Source organism: Mirounga leonina, unplaced genomic scaffold (genome assembly GCF_011800145.1).
Source record: "Mirounga leonina isolate KUSES-001 unplaced genomic scaffold, KU_Mleo_1.0 Mir_493, whole genome shotgun sequence".
Lineage (NCBI taxonomy): Eukaryota > Metazoa > Chordata > Mammalia > Carnivora > Phocidae > Mirounga > Mirounga leonina.
The window spans coordinates 2555366-2576941 of record NW_023270780.1 but is presented as its reverse complement, the minus strand read 5'-3'; the positions used below and the strand labels follow the sequence as shown (position 1 = coordinate 2576941).

The 21576-nt window shown below is 55.8% G+C and overlaps 1 protein-coding gene across 6 annotated transcripts; it reads left to right on the top strand.

Moving 5' to 3' along the window:
* The first annotated feature begins 3583 nt into the window (after positions 1-3583).
* SEMA6C (semaphorin 6C) lies at positions 3584-14193 on the top strand. 6 transcript variants are annotated; one of them, XM_034989982.1, is made up of 19 exons: positions 3584-3633; positions 5332-5500; positions 6992-7106; positions 7405-7468; positions 7624-7680; positions 8016-8117; positions 8348-8438; positions 8625-8721; positions 8914-9007; positions 9333-9550; positions 9824-9955; positions 10240-10392; positions 10640-10813; positions 11100-11246; positions 11519-11596; positions 11729-11784; positions 11955-11999; positions 12374-12469; positions 12865-14193. In XM_034989982.1, exons 2-19 carry the CDS (start codon positions 5386-5388, stop codon positions 13902-13904), a joined length of 2874 nt encoding a protein of 957 aa, XP_034845873.1. In that variant the 5' UTR covers positions 3584-3633; positions 5332-5385; the 3' UTR covers positions 13905-14193. The 6 variants fall into 6 exon arrangements, with proteins under 6 accessions (XP_034845873.1, XP_034845871.1, XP_034845874.1 ...); XM_034989980.1 differs by having other exon boundaries at positions 8625-8744; positions 8914-9002; XM_034989983.1 differs by lacking the exon at positions 12374-12469 and having other exon boundaries at positions 8625-8744; positions 8914-9002.
* The last annotated feature ends 7383 nt before the right edge of the window (positions 14194-21576 follow it).

Here is a 21576-nt window from a genome sequence, read left to right as displayed (position 1 = left end):
CCTCTGCTTGTGTTACTGCTCTCGCTCTCTCTCTCTCTGTCAAATAAATAAATAAAATCTAAAAAAAAAGAAAGGAAAGAAAGAAAGAAAGAGGGCGCCTGGGTGGCTCAGTTGGTTAAGCGACTGCCTTCGGCTCAGGTCATGATCCTGGAGTCCCGGGATCGAGTCCCACGTCGGGCTCCCTGCTCAGCAGGGAGTCTGCCTCTCTCTCTGACCCTCCCCCCTCTCATGCTCTCTGTCTCATTCTCTCTCTCAAATAAATAAATCTTTAAAAACAAAAAAGAAAGAAAGAAAAAAAAAAAAAAGAAAGGAAAGAAAGAAAAAGAAAGAAAGAAAGGTGGAACAACACTAATCCTGTGTCTTGGGGCCAGTAAGGCTATGTGGGGTTGGGACAGCTGGTCACTTTCCCTCTTTGGAGTCTCCATGTTGCTCCTCTTTCTGTGTGATTCTCTGAGGCAGTTTGTCCCAATCTCCACGTCTCTCTTTTGGCTTGAGCCCCACTCACCTGTCCTCTTCCATCAACCAACAGCCTGACTGCCAGCCACCCTGGCTTCCTGGCTCCCTAGTTCTTGGCCTAGTGGCCCATGCCCATCCTGCTCTGACAGAGGTGGGAGGGGAGGAGATGACGGGGACAAGAAAAACCTCCTGGTGACATCTTCCTTTCCTTTCCCAGGCCTCAAGCCCTCAAGTGCATGCTAGGCCTCCCTTATTGGGGTCATGATGAACATGGGGTGGAGGCACGTGGGGAGAAATAAGGAGGTTGAGGTAAAAACAGTAGAGAGGAGGGACAGAGGGTTGGGGCAGAGTAGAGGTTGAAGGGGGAGACTCTGGAAGCGGAAGCAGGATAGCCAAAGCCCCTGGGGAGAACGGAGGGAGGGAGAGTCGCGCGGCTCTGACAGCCCAGCCCAACCGAGGTCCCCGGGTTTCCCGTCTGTCTCTCCTTCCAGCTTCTCTTCCTTCCTCTCGTGTGAGATTTCTCCCCAGGACCTCTCCATTTTAAAGCATGTGATCCCCTCTGTCCGAGTCTCAGCTACTGTCCGAGGGTCTCTCCATCTCGCGCCTGGCTTTGGTCTTAGGCTCAGCCTCCCGGCCTGGCCCTCTCGGTGGGCGGTGCTCCCGGCGCCCCGCCCCCAAGAAGGACTATTGGTGAAGAGGTGTCGAGAAGGCGGTGTCCAGCCAGCTTTCGAGAGCCGGATTGGTTGCGGCGACCCAGAGGCGGGCTGGAGGCGGGGCCAGCCGGGAGGCGGGCGGGGCGGCTGGGGCCCGGCCCAGAGCCCCGGGCGGTCGCATTGTTTTCCTGCGCGGAGCCGCGGCGGGAGTGGGGGCTGCGACTGGGACCCAGGGCTCGCCCGACCCGACTGCGCCCCGGAGGTCGGATCCGAGCTCCATCCCATTCGGACGCTCGTCACGTCTCGCCAGAGCCCCAATCACGGATTGCGAACTCGGCGCGGTGCCGGGCCGCTGCCCGCCCGCTGCGATCTCGGTCCCGCTGACCCGGATCTCCGAGCAAGTACCCCGGAGCGGGGATGGGGTTGCAGGGAGGCGAGGAATAGCGGGGGCGCCGCAGGCTGGGGACAACCTTCCGAAGTGCGAGAGGGACCCGGGAGGGTGCCAGCGCGCTGTGTGCCTGCCTGACGGAGAGGGTCAGCGGAGTTGGGGTGCACGGAGGGAGGAGGGGACCGTGGCCGAACCCCATCAATGCACTGTTGGGCGCAGGGTCCGGGCGCCTCTTCCCACCGGGTTTCTCCGAGTCGCGTCCTCTGGGTTGGGGAGCGCGAAAGGCGATTATTTGAGGAACGCGCCGTACAGAAGGTGGAAAACCTGGTCCCTTGACTCCCCAGCAGGGAAACTAAGGCTGTGAGACCCGCGGAGAACTGGACCCTCTCGATGTCCCTGCAGGGATGGGAAAGGGGACGCGTCGTTCCTGACTATGGTGTGACGGCTGCGCCTCTGTCCTTGTGCAAACGGGAGTCTGAGCACCTCTCAGGGGGTTGGCTTGGGCAGAGAGTCGGGGAAGGGGGGCCCCAGAGAAACAACAGCCCCCGTGCCCTTCTCCTTCCTTCACCCCACTCGCCCCGGGGCTTTGTTAGACCGGGGTCTCCGAAGGGCGAGAGCCTGGCTGGCGACTGCACCTTGAGCCCGCGGACCCCGCTCAGCACCGGCCCCAGGCCTGCCCTCGTCGGTTCCCAGCCTCTGGCCCTGCTTCTCTGGCCTCGGAGACCCGCCTCCGCTCCCCAACCCGCGCTCCCATCCCCACTCTGCCTGCGCCTGCAGGCCCCTCCAGCCCCTCCTCCCGCTAACGTGGCTCTGGGACCCGGTCCCGGCCCAGACTCTGCTACCCGCCCCTCTCGGAGCCCCAGATCCAGTGAAGGGGAGACACGTCGAGCCCCTGGCCCTGGGCCCACCTTATGCCAGGGTCTAGACACCTGGATTATCCTCGTTGGGGGCTGGGTGGGAGGGAGGGTAGGTTAGGAGCCAGGGGCTGAGGGTGGGGGAAATGTCTTGGAGAAGGGAATGCGCCTTCAGCCTGTTCCTCGAGGATTCTCGGCGCGCCCCTCACCCCCTCTACCTCTCCTCTGCTCCCCCAGAGGAAGGTGGACTGGGGCGGCCAACCAGCCTGAGAGCTTCCTGCTATTGTCCCCAGTCCAGTCTCCCCTTCTCCATCCCTTCCCCAGCCCCCCTAGACTCTGGTTATGACTCTGGCTATGACCTGGCCACTCCCCAGAGGTGGCTGCAAGGGCCAGGCGGAGGAGAAGGGCTGTTTCCTCTCCCAGCAAAGGGAGGACCTTGGAGGGGGAGAGAGAGACGACCAGGCCTCCCATTTGCTTCAGATGGGGGGAATTATGCAGCTGGGATTGGCCCCAGCAGAGTAAGCCTTTCCCCAGGCCCGGGGGTGGGATGGGGACTGCTTAGATGCTGCTCCTCCAAAAACAGATACGGGAAGCCCTCTTAAAGATATATCATACTTAAGTCTAGGGGGCCAATGCAAAGGCCAACCAAGTGTTTTCAGAGGCTGGACTAATCCAGTCTAAGTTGGGGGGTGGGGTGCAGAGACATTGGGTCGGAGGGAGGCAGGACCTGCTCTCTCAGGGAAGAAGGAAGGGGCTGGGGTGCTTGCTATCAGAGCATTTTGCCTAGAAATGAAGAGCATGTAAATGAGATGCAAATTAGCCTCTATTGTCCCCAGCTAGGGCGCTTTTGCTAAGAAGCCTGCTGGATTCTCAGGGTTTTAATGTGGGAGTGGTCATCATGCCCCCACAAACTCTCCCAGTCAACATTTTCCTCAAGACTGGTCCTGCAGTTCCAGGAGTTTCTGGCTAGGGGCCAGCCCCAGCCCCTGTCCTCACATCTTTAGGCATGAAGCGGCCAGCACCTTTGTAATCAAGCTCAATGTCAACCCCCCCCTCCGCTCCGCCACACACACACACACACACACACACACACACACACACACCCTCTTTCAGGGCAGCATGTCCCCTTCCCTAGCCTCAGTAGACTTCTCCTGAATTTTCACATTTACTTTTAAGGGATGTGGTAAGGAGGTGTAACGAAGCCTCTTCCCTCCTGTCCCTTCTTCCATCAGGTCCGAGGTCTCCTACCCCCCTCAAGCCCCCACAGGAGTCACCACCCCAGGTAAGGAAAGGGCAGCAGCTCCTGAGGGCAGGAGATGGAAGCTGGCATGGACTGGGAGCAGGAAGAGGGTCTGGCTGTTCTCCCCACTTGCCAGAGACCAAAGTTGTTTCCTGGGTGAAGATACCAGTTGCCCAGGGCAACTTGGAGGGGGAGGATAGGAGACCGGCTGTGTCCCTTTCTCTTCCCTTGGGAGCAACAGCATCCGGAAACTGGGGGGGGGGGGGGGGGGGGGAGGAGCGGTGTGAGGGAGGCTTGGCCTTTCAGCACCAGGGGGTCGTTAGTTAGCTGACTGCTCTGCCCCTGGGGAGGGGGTCATCATTAGGTGTTCCTACCCCTTCCCCTCCTCCAGCCCTCTCGGGACCCCATCTGACGTCAGCCTCCCCACCAGTGACGCTGGGTTGGGGGTGGGGTACACTTGGGTCCTGGCTCCAAGAGTGGAATTGGGGAGATGGAATGGGCTGGGCCTGGAAGCCCAGGGTCACTTCTTTAGGGGACGTGGTGGAAAGAGCACGTAAGGATTGGTGAAGAATAGCTGTCTGTTCACAGAAAGGAAGGATTCTCACCCTTCGTGCCCTGATTTCGGGAGCTCTTCAGCCCCTCACCTCAATTTGAGGGGAAGGAGGGCAGGAAGCTGGTGTCCACCTCCTACTGGGGTTCCACCCAGGGTCAGCTGGGGGTGGGTGGTGGTGCTGATTGGTGGGAAGGAAGGCTGTCTCACATCCCTTCCACCATATCCATCTTTTCCTGGACTTTGGGCTACCGTTGCCTGCCTGTCGTTGAATTATTTATATTTCCATTTTGAGGCAGCCCATAGAGGGAAGGAAGGGAAAGAGGGATATACGTGTTCAGCCATTTCTCCTCACCAGTATAGCCAGTTCCATCCCTGGCTCCTCATAGGGGTGGTTCTGCTCTTCCTCATCAAGTACATGCACAGGTTCTTCGGAGCCACGGAGGGAACAGGGGGCTAGAGAGGCTGGGAGGGGGCACAGTGGTCGGGCAGACAGCTGCAGCCAGAGCTAAATTTAGCCTCTGATCTGGCTTTGATGCAGATTCATTTTTGGCTAAGGCAGCGCCCCCCCCCCCCCACTCCCCTCCCTACCCAGTTTCTCCCTAGCAATGGCAAGGTCCCTTGAAGCATGAACTTAGACCAGGACAACGACCCCTAGGCTTCCTCCCCCCACTCTGGGCTTCCTCACCCCTAGAGGGGGTGATGCTTCCTCGCAGCTGCCTCTGCCCGGGCACAGCGCCTGCACGGCTCCCAGGGTGCCGCGGGGGTCTGTGCGGGAGGGGGAGGCAGACATGGTGCCCTCTTCCTGCTCCCAGTGCCAGGGGGGTCACTATTTATAATTTTAAGGCTTCGGTGTCTAATTATAACTGAGAAGGGGTTAGCAAGAGGGGGCCAGGCGGTGTCAGCTACCGAATGTCCCAGGCCCAGTCAGGAGAGAAGAGGCCAAGTGAGAAGGCTTGGCAGGGGAGCGGGTGTGTCCTGTCCTTACCTGGGGTCAGCCAGTTTGGGCCAGCTGGAGGGGGAAAGGCCCTGAGCGACGGCGACAGCTGGGGGCACCGAGGCAGTGCCAGAGAGAGCGTTGTTTCCCCCCAGCCCGCAGGGTCTTCTGGGGATAGATCAGGGGAGCAGCCTGCCGGCGCTGAGGGTGCAGGATTGGGCCCCGTCCCCGACTTTTCTCTGTCTCCTTTCAGGGCCGGCATATGGGTGAGGGGGCACCCCCTGGGGCCTGAGCTGCCCCGCACAGGATGCCCCGTGCCCCCCACTTCATGCCCTTGCTGCTCCTGCTGTTGCTGTCACTCGCCCACACGCGGGCTGCCTTTCCCCAGGACCCCCTCCCTCTGCTGACCTCTGACCTGCAAGGTGAGTGCCCCGCCCACCCCCACCCCCACCCCCCATTGTGTGAGCTCGGGAGGCACGGGAGGTGAGGTGCGGGTGGCGCCTCCCTGCTGGGCCCGCTTTCTTCACTCTGAGGCAGACGCGGCCAGACCACACCTTAGCCGGCTTGAATCCTGGCCAAGCTGCTCGGGAGCTGCAGGACCTCGGTTGAGTCGGTTCACCTTTCTTCGCCTCAGTCTCCTCATCTGCAAAATGAGGATAACAAAGAGCATTCTACCTCATTAGAGTTCTGTAGGGATTAAGTGAGGTCACCCACGGAAAGTGCCGAGAACACTGTCTGGCCCACAGTCAGTGTTTTCTGTGTGTTCGCTATTATTATTAGTTACACCACGAAGGCTCGGGCGGTTCAGTGGTGCCCCACACCTCTTACCTCCCTCTCCACCATTTGCACCACAACTAAGCCGAGGTCCCACTGTGAGGGACACCATAGACCCACTTTTCTTCTGAGAAGAAAAGAACTTCATCTGTTTGCAGGTTCCTGTTGTTAAGGTAGGATTTAGAATATTCTAAGGATGAAAGAACTGCACTTGGGTCACTGGGAGTAAGTGTTGGGGGGTAAGAATCGCACTTACTGGGGCGCCTGGGTGGCTCAGTCGTTAAGCGTCTGCCTTCGGCTCAGGTCATGGTCCCGGTGTCCCGGGGTCCTGGGATCGAGCCCCGCATCGGGCTCCCTGCTCCGCGGGAAGCCTGCTTCTCCCTCTCCCACTCCCCCTGCTCGTGTTCCCTCTCTCGCTGTGTCTCTCACTGTCAAATAAATAAAATCTTAAAAAAAAAAAAAAAAAAAAAGAATCACACTGACACGTGCCGAACGCCGGCCCAAGCCCCGTCTGAACGTTGGAACACCTGCCCTGAGCTCTGAGCTCCCTCGGAGTGCTGGCGATTGTGGCTGCCACAGTCGGGCCAGTGGACGCCGGAGTCGGTCAGAGGCGGCGGGAAGCGGGGAGGGCTGAGGTGGCCTCCGGAGAACCTCGAGGGCTGGGAGCAATTGGAGAAAGTGTTCCAGACAGGACAGCGTACGATGTGGGAACGAAAGGGGAGCACTTGCCCCACCACGCTGCCGAGAAGGGGACTGAGTTCAGCTCTGCAGTCAGACAGACCTGGATCGCAATCCCGGTGCCGGCCCCTTCCAAGCTCGCTGAGCTATGCAAATGCTTTAATGGCTCGAAGCCACAGGCTCCTCATCTGTAAAACGGGGCCACGTAGTACTTCCCTCGTAGGGCTGCGTTGGGCTGCATCAAACGCGGCGATGCTTCTCAAGTGCGAACACAGTGGTTGGCAGAAGTTAAGTGCCCAGACGTTATTTTATTCGTAGTTGTATCAACAGCTTTGCTAATACCTCAACTCATCTCGCTCATCCACGATGTCCACTGCGGGGCTTCATCTGGTTGGAAAGGGTATTGAGGGAGTGTGTGGTGTTTGGCTGGCCCGCAGCACCCGCCTCTCTGTGTCTTCTAGGTACTTCCCCATTATCCTGGTTCCGGGGCCTGGAGGAGGATGCTGTGGTTGCAGAACTTGGGCTGGACTTTCAGAGATTCCTGACCTTGAACCGGACCTTGCTAGTGGCTGCCCGGTAAACTGACCGTGGCACAGTTGTGGGGCCGACATGCATGCTCCTGGGCAGACATGGGACCTACATGGCCACTGCAGCATCTTGCAGGGGACACATGCAGGTGTATAAGCCATGGGACATGGACATGCTTGGACCCAGAGCACAAATGCCAAGGCATGGAGTAAGGGGGATGATAGAGGGCAGGAGGTCTGCACTGTTTGTCTCTGAGCTGCTGAACCTGAGCAGGGTGGGCGCTAAGGAGCTCAGGTGGGGTGCCTTGGCTTGCTTGGCTCTGATCCCTCCTTACCTGTCCCTTCAGGGATCATGTTTTCTCCTTCGATCTTCAAGCCCAGGAAGAAGGGGAGGGGCTGGTGCCCAACAAGGTGAGGGGCGTGTGGGAGGAGGTGCAGGCATGGAGATGAGGCTGGGAAAGGTCTGGTGGGGGTCAAGTGGGTGGGAAGAGGAATCCAAAAGGAGCCATAAAGTGAGGAGGCATCCAGGTTGCCCATGATGTTCCCTCCTCTACTTCTCCCTTCAGTATCTAACATGGCGGAGTCAAGACATGGAGAACTGTGCTGTGCGGGGGAAGCTGACGGTGAGGAGTGGGATGAGAATTTCGAGGGGAGAATTTCCCGCCTCCAGGCTCTGTCCAAGCGGTCCTCCACTGTGCCCACTTTCCCACCCACTTCCATCTCAGACCACAGGAGGAATGTGCAGGAAAGGGGATGAATAATTTTCACTTGCCTTCACGGAAAAGTGAGACTCCCAACAGGCCAAAGAATTTGCCCGAGGTTGCAGGGCAGTGAATAGCTTACTTGGGACTTCACCCCACATTGCTCTGACTGGCTCCAAGGAGGGAGCCTTACTCCCCGTGCCCCTGTCCCACTCGTAGGGACTCCTGTCGCTGACCTAGAATTTTGGATTCTCTAGGACGAGTGCCACAACTACATTCGTGTTCTCGTTCCCTGGGACTCCCAGACACTCCTTGCCTGTGGAACAAACTCATTCAGCCCCGTGTGCCGCAGCTACGGGGTACGAAGGCAGAGGCGGGTGGCGGCAGGGTCAGGATGGGAGTGGGAGGAGAACCCAAGATGGGCAACCAGTTTGGTGGGGACGGGCCAGCCGGGGTGGAGGAACGGGAGTGCCGAGTGCAAGGGTCCAGAAGGGGTGGGGGAAAGAGGCAAGGGGACGCGAGGGAGTGGGCTATGGAGCCAGGCTCCAAGACTCCAAGGACCCCAAGACCCTGCTCCCTCTGCCTCCAGGTAACGTCGCTGCAGCAGGAGGGTGAAGAGCTGAGTGGGCAGGCCCGATGCCCCTTTGATGCCGCCCAGTCCAACGTGGCTGTCTTTGCAGGTGTGTGAGGAGCAGGCCTGTGGCGGAAGGGGGCTCGCACCTTAGCCTTCGGTCTTTGCCCACGCTTCTGAGTGGAGGGTTGAGGTAGGGGGCGGGGCCAGGCTGAGGGAGGCAGGGGCTAGGAGGCCCGGGAAGAGCCAGATCCTTGGGCCCTCCCCTGACCCCCCCCCCCCGCCCCCACTCCAGAGGGCAGCCTTTACTCAGCCACAGCCGCGGATTTCCAGGCCAGTGATGCTGTGGTCTACAGAAGCCTTGGGCCTCAGCCCCCACTCCGCTCCGCCAAGTACGACTCCAAGTGGCTCAGAGGTCAGGGCGGGCCTGGGGGAGGGAGGCTGCTCTTGGGGAGGAGGTGCAGGGGGAGGACTGTAGCAGGGAGCAGGCAGATGGCGGTGGTACTGTGCATGTATGCAAAGGCAAGAGGCTGGGTGGGGCCGGGAGTTTCTGAGCGTACCATTTCCTGTCTCTCCCCTTTCAGAGCCACACTTTGTCCACGCCTTGGAGCATGGAGACCATGTCTACTTCTTCTTCCGAGAGGTCTCTGTGGAGGATGCCCGGCTGGGAAGGGTAAGGTGGGCAGCTAGAGGGTTCTGCTTGATCCTGAGGAACCAGTCAGAGTCAGGGGAGAGCTCGTGGCCCTAATGTCCACCACGCAATCCCCTGGACTCTGAGCCCCAACTTGGGAGTAGCCCCCAACCCTCTGCCCCCACATCCATCCTGCTGCGTCCCTCATCCTTGACCCAGTCCGATCTACCACACTATACCCTTCCTTTGCTGTGGCCCTGGCGTTTGTCCCTTGGTGCTCCAGCACTCCAGAGTCCCTCCCTCCCCCCCCCCCCCCCCATGCTCCGCTTGCCCTGAGGGCCTCACTGTTCTCCGCACCCCCCCCTCCCCCAGGTACAGTTCTCCCGAGTGGCCCGTGTGTGTAAGCGTGACATGGGTGGCTCGCCTCGGGCCTTGGACCGCCACTGGACATCCTTCCTGAAGCTGAGGCTCAACTGCTCTGTCCCTGGGGACTCTACCTTCTATTTTGACGTCTTACAGGCCTTGACTGGGCCTGTGGACTTGTATGGCCGCTCTGCTCTCTTTGGGGTCTTCACCACCCAGACCAATAGGTTAGTACTAGACTAACCAGTGTACTCCAATCTGTCCCTTATCCCCCAGCGTCCAAGCTCCCCTCTCAAAGCCCCTATAGTGAGGGGAAACTCCCTTCAAAGCCAGTTTGCTGTTCTGCTCTTTCTTCTCCCAGCATGGCCCCCAGGGGCTGCCTCGCCCTCTCGGGCTCCACCCCCTAATATGGTACTTAAGGGTGGCTGCCATGTCTCACCTGGGAGGAGCTGTGCTATCCCTTCCAATACCTAGCCCACATCTTTCTCTGGCTCCTTCAGCATCCCTGGCTCTGCGGTCTGTGCCTTCTACCTGGATGATATCGAGCGTGGGTTTGAGGGCAAGTTCAAGGAGCAGAGGAGTCTGGATGGGGCCTGGACACCTGTGTCTGAGGACAGGGTTCCATCCCCCAGGTACCCCGGATGGGAGTGGGTTTTGGGCGGGGGGACAGAAGCAAGCGGTGTGTTCCCACATGGGATTATGAAGAGAGGGTCTATGGGATTATGGGGAGGGGGCTCAGTGGGTTGGCGTGGGACTGGTGAGCTGTAGAGAAGGGGCAAGCGGTAGTGTGAACGTCTGTGTGAAGGGGGAGGGCAAGGGTTACCAATCGTGTTTGAGAGCAGTTAGTGGGGGGCACGGAGCCTAACTAAGCCCTGGCTCCCTGTCCTAACACTGTCCCTTCCCATGCACCTACCAGGCCAGGATCCTGTGCAGGAGTAGGTGTGGCTGCCTTGTTCCCCTCTTCTCGAGACCTCCCCGATGACGTCCTGACCTTCATCAAGGCTCACCCACTGCTGGACCCCGCTGTGCCACCTGCCACCCATCAACCTCTGCTCACCCTCACCAGCAGGTATGCTACTAAAAAGACAACTACTGCCCACGCCCCACGCCCCACGCCCCAGCCACTCTCCTTCTCTGACCTCACAAGGTAAGTCATATTGGGAGGAAGGACCTATGAACGTGGAGGGAGAGAGGTAAGAAGGAAACTCTGGGCTGGGGGGAAGGACCCAGGAGTGGGAGCCAGGATACATCGGCTATCCTTGAGACACTCCAGCTTCCACCAGTCAGGTGGCCCTGACTGAGGCCTATTCCTCCAGGGCGCTACTGACCCAGTTAGCTGTGGATGGTAGGGCTGGTCCCTACAGTAACACCACAGTCCTGTTCCTGGGCTCCAACGATGGGACCGTGCTGAAGGTGCTGCCCCCAGGGGGGCCATCTGGCAGACGTGAGCCCATCCTGTTGGAAGAAATCAATGCCTACAGCCCCTCCAGGTGAGGCCTTGGTCTGGCAGTCACCGCCCCCGCAACCACCTGCGGAGCAGGAATGGGAAGTGAGGTGGTAGGTGGGGATGTGAGGATGGGGTGGGAACTCCACTGGCTTCTGATGGCCGAAGCTGTAGGGTAGAGGGGTTTGGCAAGAAGCTAGACTAGTGTGCTAGGGCAGCCTTATGAGCTGTAGTCAGTGCTCGGGTGCCTCCCCACCTTCTGTTCTTTAACTGAGCCAGGGAGAAAGAAGCCTCCCCTGCCCCATCCCTGAGTCCTTCTGGCCTCACCCTAGGTGCCGTGGGAAGCGGGCCGCCCAGACAGCACGGCGGGTCATAGGGCTGGAGCTGGACACTGAAGGTCACAGGCTCTTTGTGGCTTTTTCTGGCTGCATCATCTACCTCCCTCTCAGCCGGTGTGCCCGGCACGGGGCCTGTCGGAGGTGAGACGGCCGAGGGCAGACCTGCCTGGGCCAGCAGGAGCACAAGAACACAGGCGTGGGGGGCGGCCGGGAAATGCAGGGGCTGGCGGGAGGGAGGGCTGCCCCAAGCACTCTGCAGGTGGGCAGTGACCAGGGCCTAGAATAGGAATTGGGATAGCACAGGATGGCACTATGGGGCTAGGGGCCTCCTGCAGGCCAGGGTGAGAGCTGGAAGGGCAGGGCCACGTGATGTGATTAGAGTGGAGAGCCTCACATGACTCCGTTTTCCGCAGGAGCTGTCTGGCTTCTCAGGACCCATACTGTGGATGGCACAGCTCCAGAGGCTGTGTGGATATCAGGGGACCTGGTGGGTAAGTGAGGGGCCCCCAGATCTCCTGAGGAGAAAGCTCGGTCCGCACCGCTAGCAGAGGAAGCTGAGGGCCGGGGTGGGGGCTGGGGGCAAGATGTATGACTGCACTAAGCCACCTCCACCCCTGCCCTAGGACTGATGTGGATCCAGCTGGGAACCAGGAACCCACGGAGCACAGCGACTGCCAAGGTAAACGGAGGGGAAGGGGCAGCCGTGGCCGCAGCTGCACGCCCCTCTGACGGCCAGCAGCTACCATCCCAGGTGTGGCTGTCCGTACTTCTGTGGCACAGTCGCCCCCTTCGGCTCTTCCTGAAGCTCCCCCTGCCTCCATCGTCACCCTCTGTCCCCCTTCTTCATAGATGGAGCCACTGGGAGTCAGTCTGGCACAGGCGATTCTGCTTATGGTGAGTCTGCCTATCCCAACGCCATCTTCCCTTGCTCGGCCCACGCTCACCCAAGTCTGGGCCCCGCGGCAGCAGCAGACACTGCACGCGCTGCGTCTCAGAAGAGGGTCAGCATCCTCCAGATAGCCCGCATACAGCCAGTGCTTGGCACACAGTAGGGTGCTTAATAAATAGTGTTTGAAAAAACAAAACAAAACATGAAAGAATGTCCGGCATGGTGAGCCTCCCCCCACCCCCCAGAGGAAAGTAGCGGCTGGAGTTCTGGGCCTTTGGGTTCCAAAGTGGGGGCGGGGTGGGGAGGACCTACCGAGCGGGTGTCAGCGGTGGAAGGAAGACACGAGCCTCACTGGCTCTGACCTGGTCTCTGTCACCAGTGCTTCTGGGTCCTGGCCCTTCCCCTGAGACCCCCAGCCCCCCCAGTGATGCCCACCCCCGGCCCCAGTCTTCCACTCTTGGAGCTCACACTCAGGGTAAGGGGGCTGGCGGGGAGGGATAGGAGTGAAGTGTGGGGCTGCTGAGTCTGGAAGAATTCTAAGCCCCTCCCTGACGTGTTTGGCGCTCACTAATGCCTGTTTGGAGCCTCCCCTCCCCAGAGCTGGGCATCTCGGACCCACGGCCTTCTGCACGGGCAGAGTTTGGCACTCGCTCTTGGCATGGCTACAGGGGCCAGAGCTGGGCTGGGGGCTGTGTGTGAGGTCTAGTGTGCTGGGCTGGGCTGACTGTGTGTGTTGAGGGCAGGGGAGGCCATTCTGAGGACGGTCAGCCTGTGCTGGGGTGAAGCTGAGCAGCAGAGAGGAGAAACTCGAACTTGCCCTCCCATGCCCACCTACCTGGCTGAGCCTCCCTCCTCCCTCTCGGTCAGCAGGCGTGCGCCGGGACCTCCCCCCAGCCTCAGCCTCCCTCTCCGTCCCCATCACACTCCTCCTGGCCTGTGCTGCTGCAGCCTTCGCCCTGGGCGCCTCAGTCTCCGGCCTCCTGGTCTCCTGCGCTTGTCGCCGAGCCCACAGACGTCGGAGCAAGGACGTCGAGACGCCGGGGCTCCCGCGCCCTCTCTCCCTTCGCAGCTTGGCCCGGCTGCACGGTGCGGGCCCAGAGCTGCCGCCGTGCAAGGATGGAGACGGGGCGCAGCCGCCCCAGCTCTACACCACCTTCCTGCCTCCCCCCGAGGGCGTAGCCCCGCCGGAGCTGGCCTGCCTGCCCACGCCGGAGTCCACGCCCGAGCTGCCGGTCAAGCACCTACGCCACGCTGGGGGCCCCTGGGAGTGGAACGAGAACCGGAACAACGCCAAGGAGGGCCCCGGCCGCGCGCGGGGCGGAAACGCAGCGGGCGGCCCCGCGCCGCGCGTGCTGGTGAGGCCGCCGCCGCCGGGCTGTCCCGGGCAGGCCGTGGAAGTCACCACCTTGGAGGAACTGCTGCGCTACCTGCACGGCCCGCAGCCGCCCAGGAAGGGGGCCGAGCCCCCGGCCGTGGCGGCCTTTACCTCGCGGGCGCTCCCGCCGGAGCCGATCCCCACCCCCACCCTCTTTGCGGGCTCCAGCCTCCTCCCCCGGGAGTGTGGTCCGCCGCTGAGGCTGGACGTGCCCCCCGAGGGGAAGTGCGCGGCGCCCTCCATCCGGCCCGCGCTCTCCGACCCGGCTCCCCGGCTAGGGGTCGGGAGCAGCCGGAGGATGCCCTTAACCACGCACCGTGCACCCCCCGCCCTGCTCACTCGGGTCCCCTCAGGGGGCCCTTCCAGGTACTGCGGGGGTCCCGGGAGACATCTCCTGTACCTGGGCCGGCCGGAGGGGTATCGGGGCCGCGCTCTGAAGAGGGTGGACGTCGAGAAGCCCCAGCTGCCCCCGAAGCCTCTCGTCTCACCCTCCTCCCAGCCGGCTCTCCCCAACGGCAGCCATTTTAACTTTTAAAAGGAGCTGCGCCACGTCCTCCAATGGCGCCCTTGAGGCCCGTGCCCTCAAAGGCCAAGAGCATGGACGCATCTCCAAGGACAGATCCCCTCCCTCTCTCCGTGTTCCACACCTCCAGCCTTCCTGGACTCTGAGAGTCTCCCGGGGTCCCAGCCCGCCTCGGGTTTATTTATTGACTGTCTTTTCCCCCTGTCCTCGAGAGAGGAGTGGGAGGTGAGAAGCTCGCCCCCTCAGTGAGCCAGCTTTTCGGGGGGGAACTGGCGCACTCCCACCCCCCCCCCCCCCCCCCGCTGCCTTAACTCGCCCCTCCGGGCTTCCTCCATAGACTGGGCCGCGGGCGGGCCGCAGGGCGGACGGACAGACCGACGGGGCTGGGGCCGCGCGCGCGTTGTGTACAGAGTCCTCGGGCCTCCCGGGACGTGCCTCCTCCTACTGTGTAGGAGCCTCCGCTTCCCAATACAGCTGTGTCCCCGAGCCGTGCCTGACTTTCCTAGCGGAGGGGGCGGGGCGGGAACCGGTCCGCTCGCTAGGCGCCTCTGCCCCCGAATCTCTCTGCCTTCGCTTGGCCTTGCACTCTCTCCCGAGTAATTGGGATGGCTGCGGTCCCACCGGGGTTAATCAGGAAAGGTTTCCTGAAGGAGGCAAGCGAAGAAATGGGTGTGTGGAGATGAACCAGGGCCCGGGAGACCCACGGCAGAACTTAGGTGGGGTGGGGAGGGCACCGGAGCTCGTTTCTGGATCGAGGATGTTTTCATAGCCTGTTCCGTGGGGGTGGGGGGAGGGTATTTTTTGAGAAATAAAATGAAGCTGCAGCGCAAGTGATTTAAGTTTCACAACAGGAAATCTTGTCCTAAAGAATTTGGAGAGTGTGGGTCGCACGATGGGTAGGCTGCAAAGAACAGCAAAGGATTCAGCCCTATTGGTGGTAGGGGCTACCCTTGCCAGTTCCCTAAGGAGCAGTTAATTCCCTTTCTCAGAGCGGGAGGGGGTGTAGGAGCGCGTGTTTCCTCGCACGCATGCGTAACCTCTTGTCTCGGAGTCTCGGGCCGCGCTCCAGCCCCGCGCTCCGAGGATCAGCTAGCTGGTGCCTGTGCCGTCGTTCCTCCGGCCGGAGCTGGCTGAAGATACCTGTCTGTTATCCCGGGGACCAATGGGAGGGGCGGACAGGACCTTCTGCCCCGCCCACTACCTCGAGTTTAAGGACACTTAAAGCTTCGCGCGGGCGGTGGGTGCTTTTGGGATTTACAAGTCCGGGTCTTTACCGGCGCGTGGCCGGAGTATCCGCTCAGTTGGGAGCCCTAGGCCGCCGTTCCACTGGTGCCGCCTGGAGGCCGGCCCAAGCCCTGCAGCTAAGGAAGCCTTGGCAGTCCCTTTCCCGGTTCGCCACCGGACTGCCTTGAGCGGGAAACTGCTGAGAACAATTTGGTGAAGAACCGTGATTGTGTCTAGCTCCGCCCTTATTACCTGTAATCCTGACAAGTCAGAACTTTGCCCTAAGTCTCAATTTCCTCATCTGAAAAATGGGGTTGTTTGAGAGGCTCAAGTAATTATATGTTAAAATGCTTTTAAAGGAGAAAGCATGGTACCTTGTGAGATGTCGATTCCTCCAAACCCATGCTTAGGTGTCCTAACTTTGCGATCTACCAAGCAATCTGTTTCCTTTTGTATCCTTACAATCTTCATTTATAGATTTTACCCTCAAGGTTTTTTTAAAGTCGCTCTCCGAACTTTCCTCACACCTTGTTCTGCCAAATTTGTTCCCCAGGCTACCCTCTGCTTGGAGCTTGTTTCCCCAGGTTGGAGAGATCCTTTAGGTTTTAGTTTTCCCCTCTTCAGATGTCTTACTTAAACCAAGATGCTTTTTTTTTTTTCAAGATTTTATTTATTTATTTGACAGAGAGACACACAGTAAGAGAGGGAACACAAGCAGGGGGAGTGGGAGAGAAGCAGGCTTCCCGCCGAGCAGGGAGCCCGATGCGGGGCTCGATCCCAGGACCCTGGGACCATGACCTGAGCCGAAGGCAGACGCTTAACGACCGAGCCATCCAGGTGCCCCATTAAACCAAGATGCTTTAAAACCATTGCTAGTTTTCTAGATAGTGAAGAAGAGCAAGGAAGGAATAGAGAGAGCAACTTTCTAATCACCTGACTTCATTATCCTCTTCAAACCAAGGTGTTAAAGCCAGGACAAAGAAAAATGTTAGGGGAGCGCCTGGGTGGCTCAGTTGTTAAGCGTCTGCCTTCAGCTCAGGTCGTGATCCCAGGGTCCTGGGATCGAGCCCCACATCGGGCTCCCTGCTCAGCGGGAAGCCTGCTTCTCCCTCTCCCACTCCCCCTGCTTGTGTTCCCTCTCTCGCTGTGTCTCTCTCTGTCAAATAAATGGATAAAATCTTTAAAAAAAAAACAAAAAAGGAAAAGTGTTAGGGCTGCAGCGTTTCTCAGCCTTCTGAAGGACAAGTCTCACAAATACTTCCGTTCTTGCCCTGAAGGTGGTCACGACAAAGGGGTAAATGATCTTTAGGTTTAAATACAGACTCAAAAGAAGTTAATCTTGTGACTCTGTGCAGACAACAGCAATTTACAGGTTAAAGTCCTGGTTTCATTTTAATCAAGAAGGGTGTTCATTTACAAAGTATGGCGACTTCTCTAGCCAAGAGAGCCTAAGCTGGACTCTCAGAACCTTCTCAGGTCTAGTGAAAGCAGTTGTGTTGCAGTGACAGCAACAGTCCTTGGACTCTGCCACTTAATAGTTTTGTGCGTGACTAACCTCTCTGTGCCTCAATTTCTTTTGTAAAGCATGTAAAGGATATATGCCAATAGGAGGTTATAAAGCAGCATATAAATATATAGGTTTAAATTAAGTGCTTTGTAGGAAAAGGTTATTTGCCCCAAATAAAGTAGACTACTATGAAGTCTGCAATTCAATAATACTCATGAAATACTTCATCCTGGTAGAGAGTGGTGAATAATAAACTAAGGGAATGAATTCAAAGAAATTACTGTCCCTGACAACAGAGGGATAAACATGACCCCTTAATTTAAGGATACTTAAATACTTAAGGATACTGTTGATACTTTTTAAAAATTATTAGTTCAAACTTTGTCTTTAGAAACACCAGCATGTGCCAGCAAGAGGATAAAATCCTCACCCTGAGGGATTTCTAAGCTGATTTCTCAGAGGCATCCTGGGAGGTTATGGAGAAACCATGGCCCCAGTAGGCAGAGTCCCTCAGCTTGTGTAAGGCTTTGGGGATCTGAAACACAGAAGGTTCCACAGTCACAAAGCTTGAAAAGCTGTTCAGCGCCTTGGGTTCTTTAGGAGCTAAGTCATAGGAGCCTGAGCTATTATTGTCTCTCAGATTTCTGTCTCCTTGATGCCCACCCCACACTTGGGAACCATACAGGTATGAGTCACTTTCTGCTACTTAATCCAGCAGTTGACCTTCAGATACGTTGACTTATAAGAATTTAAGGTTACACAGATGAGAGTAAGGTTGAAGTACATGGATAAAATATGAAGCCTATGAATCCAAAAGATTGCCTACCTTTACCACACATGTATTAGGGTCCCAATAGGAAATAGACAACATGCTCAAAATAATGAAGGGCTGATTTTAAAAAGTGTGGGCAAAGGATAGGTCAGTAACTGGAGGCGAGTAAGAGCCTTAGGCCTGAAAAGACAAAGGGAGATAATGGGTTATTTGGAACTGGAAGGAGAGGCTGCATTAAGAGGAGCAGTGACCTTTAATCAAAGGATACAGCTAGGCCCTGGGGACTCCAAGGAATGGAACCTGGGAAATCCATATACTGATTTCAGTTTTTTCAGATCTCCCTCCAGTCTCCTGCCAGAGCCCCCTATTGGCTGAATCAAAGTGGAAGCCCAAAGTGCAGGGAGCCCATTGATGAAATTCATGCAGGTTAGCTCCCAGGATAGAGAAAAAGATTTAGAGGGAGGAGAATAATCTGGAAGGGAAGACAGAAGCTATCCAGAATACCTAGAGGTGAAGACTGCATCCATTCATTCTCTGCGAGAGGTTATCTTTGACTCTCCTTCCTCAAGTATTGCTGGCCAGCAACTTTGTGGAGATGCCTCCTGAATTAGTTTTGGAGCAAAACTGACTTTGAGGAGTTTGCAAAAAAGCTGCTTGAAGTTATGTCACCCCAGTTTCTTAACTACCTGCCCAAAGTCAAGTAAGATCATATTCTGATTAAAAGACAAACTACAGCAGAAAGAACACCAAAAACTGTGTAGAAATTGTAGTTTTAGAAAGAACAATTTTTTTTTTTTTTAAGCTGAGGGACTCTGGGCAGTCACAAACTGTGTGTGTGTGTGTGCGTGTGTTTAATCTATAGTCTGAAGATAATACATACCTTGCAAGATAGGTACGTTTGTGTGTATGTAAAATGATGAGCTCAATGCCAGACATATAACAAAACTTTAATGCATAGAGGGGCACCTGGCTGGCTCAGTCAGTAGAGCATGTGACTCTTGATCTTGGGTCATGAGTTCAAATCCCACATTAGGTGAAGAGCTTACTTAAAAAAAAAACAAGGGACGCCTGGGTGGCTCAGTTGGTTGAACGTCTGTCTGCCTTCGGCTCAGGTCATGATCTCAGGGTCCTGGGATCGAGCCCCACATTGGCTCGATCTCTCCGCTTAGCGGGGAGTCTGCTTCTCCCTTTACCCCTCCCCCCTGCTCGTGATCTTTCTCTCAAATAAATAAATAAAATATTAAAAAAAAAAAAACTCTTGGGCGCCTGGGTGGCTCAGTCGTTAAGTGTCTGCCTTCGGCTCAGGTCATGATCCCAGGGTCCTGGGATCGAGCCCCGCATCAGGCTCCCTGCTGGGCAGGAAGTCTGCTTCTCCCTCTCCCACTCCCCCTGCTTGTGTTCCTGCTCTCGCTGTCTCTCTCTCTCTGTCAAATAAATAAATAAAAATCTTTAAAAATAAAATAAAATTAAAAAAAAAATAAAAACTCTTGGGGCGCCTGGGTGGCTCAGTCGTTAAGCGTCTGCCTTAGGCTCAGGTCATGATCCCAGAGTCCTGGGATCGAGCCCCGCATCGGGCTCCCTGCTCGGTGGGAAGCCTGCTTCTCCCTCTCCCACTCCCCCTGCTTGTGTTCCCTCTCTCGCTGTGTCTCTCTCTGTCAAATAAATAAAATCTTAAAAAAAAAAAACTCCTTAGGCATAGAAGCTACTGTTATTATTTATAATATTGGCTCCTCAAATATCACTTTCCTTTACAGTAAGAACTTCCTTAAACTTTAGGACTGGTTATGGAAGCAGAGTGCAGCCCCACACCTTGCTCAGGGGTCCTTTACAGTCTTTTTCTTTTCTTTTCTCTTTTTAAAAGATTTTATTTATTTATTTGATAGAGAAAGACACAGCAAGAGAGGGAACACAAGCAGGGGGAGTGGGAGAGGGAGAAGCAGGCTTCCCGCTGAGCAGGGAGCCCAATGCAGGGCTTGATCCCAGGACCCTGGGATCATGACCCAAGCCAAAGGCAGACGCCTAACGACTGAGCCACCCAGGCGCCCCTACAGTCTTTTTCTTAAGAAAACATTTTTTTAAAAAACTATTTATTTGAGAGAGAGTGAAAGTGAGCGAGATCACAGAGGGAGATGGAGAAGCAGACTCACTGCTGAGCAGAGAGCCCAACATGGGGCTCAATCCCAGGACCCTGGGATCATGACCTGATTCAAAGGCTGACACTTAACCGAATGAGCCACCCAGGTGCCCCCCAAAAACATTTTTATAACACGTATACTTAAATTGTCTACTGGGCATTACTATTAATTTCCCAGTTACCCATTTCCTTTTTTTTTTAAGGTATCCCCTATAGTCTTAACAAACTTACTCTATTACCTATCAGATATCTTGCACAAACCCTATGCAGGTGTGTGGTTATCATGAAGTTGCTCCCACTTCACCCTTCTCTTGTATTTTCTACCTACTTATCTTGGAGTAAAGCGCTCATTTTCACAGAGGAAATCTTGGGAAAGTTGCCTTCATTCATGTTTCTTTCCCATCCTTTAAGAATATTACCCTTCGGGCGCCTGGGTGGCTCAGATGGTTAAGCGTCTGCCTTCGGCTCAGGTCATGATCCCAGGGTCCCGGGATCGAGTCCTGCATCGGGCTCCCTGCTCAGGGGGGAGTATGCTTCTTCCTCTGCCTCTGCCTCTCTCTCTCTCTCTCTCTCTCTCTCTGACTCTCATGAATAAATAAAACATTAAACAAACAAACAAAAAGAATATTACCCTTCAGAGAACTCTAGGTTCCTATCTCCCCAGTTCCCTTCCAACTTTCCCACATTCCTGATGATTTCTCTCACTAGGATTTTAATTCAATAAGACTTTTAGTTCTTTGTTTCTCAAGCCTCAAGTCCCTGCTCTTGTTCTGTTTTCTTTGCCTGCTCTTTTCCTCTCAACAGAACAAAGACTGTACACGCATTTATGAGGTACTCTGCCAGTTGTACCTTATTAATTAATGTGTACTGGATTTTTTGACTATATGTATTTACCAAAAAGCAATTATCTATATGTAGCCTAGTACATGGTAAATGTTCAATTTCCTAAATACTGACTTGGAGATTCTAGTTGTTGAACACAGATGCTTACATGTCTTTGACTTTGGTATTCCCCTCCTTTATTGAAGAAAGGCATCCTTATTGCCAATGGAGCAGCTTTTGAGAACACTATACCCTGGATGAGGATGAGGACCCCATCTAGTCAGCCAGATGAGTCTCTTCAGCCCTGGATATCAGTGGGGTTTGTGCTACAACCACACTGCTACTCGTATGTACTTAATAAACGTATGCTGAATTGGACTGAGATAGCAACAAGCACCTTATTAACTAAGAATAGCTGAGGAGCCAGCAGAGCAAATCTATTTCCAAGCCTCCCTGAACCTGATGGCCCATCCTTTCCCCGCCAAACCTTTCTTAGCATTGATTTTACTCCCACACAAGGCACAGAGTCATTTCCTTCAGCTACTTGGCTCTTCTCCTGGTTGTTTGCTTTTGGGAAGGGAGTGGGGAATGACAGAAGGGAGGAAGATGTAAATCTAACAAACCAGTCTTAAGCTCTCTCCATTCTCACTTCAGTCCTTACCTCCACTTGCTCTACCTATTTCAAATAACCAGTAGGAACTAGGGTAAGGAAAATGCAGAGGGTGTGAATAGGTTAGAAGAGACCACAACAGGGGAAGGAAGACCCCTCACACACAAACACACCCTCCCCCTGGCTCCATCCTCATTAGCTCAGCTAGACAGAGAAAACTTCCTATTGAGATTTATCTGTGATCAGGGACTACGTACAATTTTTGCCCAGGAGATGGAAAAAACTTTCAATGACACTCTGAAATCGTAAGACTTTGACATTTTATTAAGAAACATCTTTATTTTAAATGATAGTACAAAAATTATATATATAATATAGATCTGTATAAGTGTATATACACACAAATGATCACCCACACACACATACACACACCCTTCCTCATCAAAATCAAATCCTATTAAAATCCTAAATAAAAAAAGAGAAGTATATTTAAGTTTTCTTAAAACACACTGTACATAAAGCTGTCAGAAAACCTGAAAAACTGAGGACATTTTGAGAAGAATCTAGGGACCCCACCCACCCTCTTTCTCTCCTCCTCCAACATAAATGGCCTTG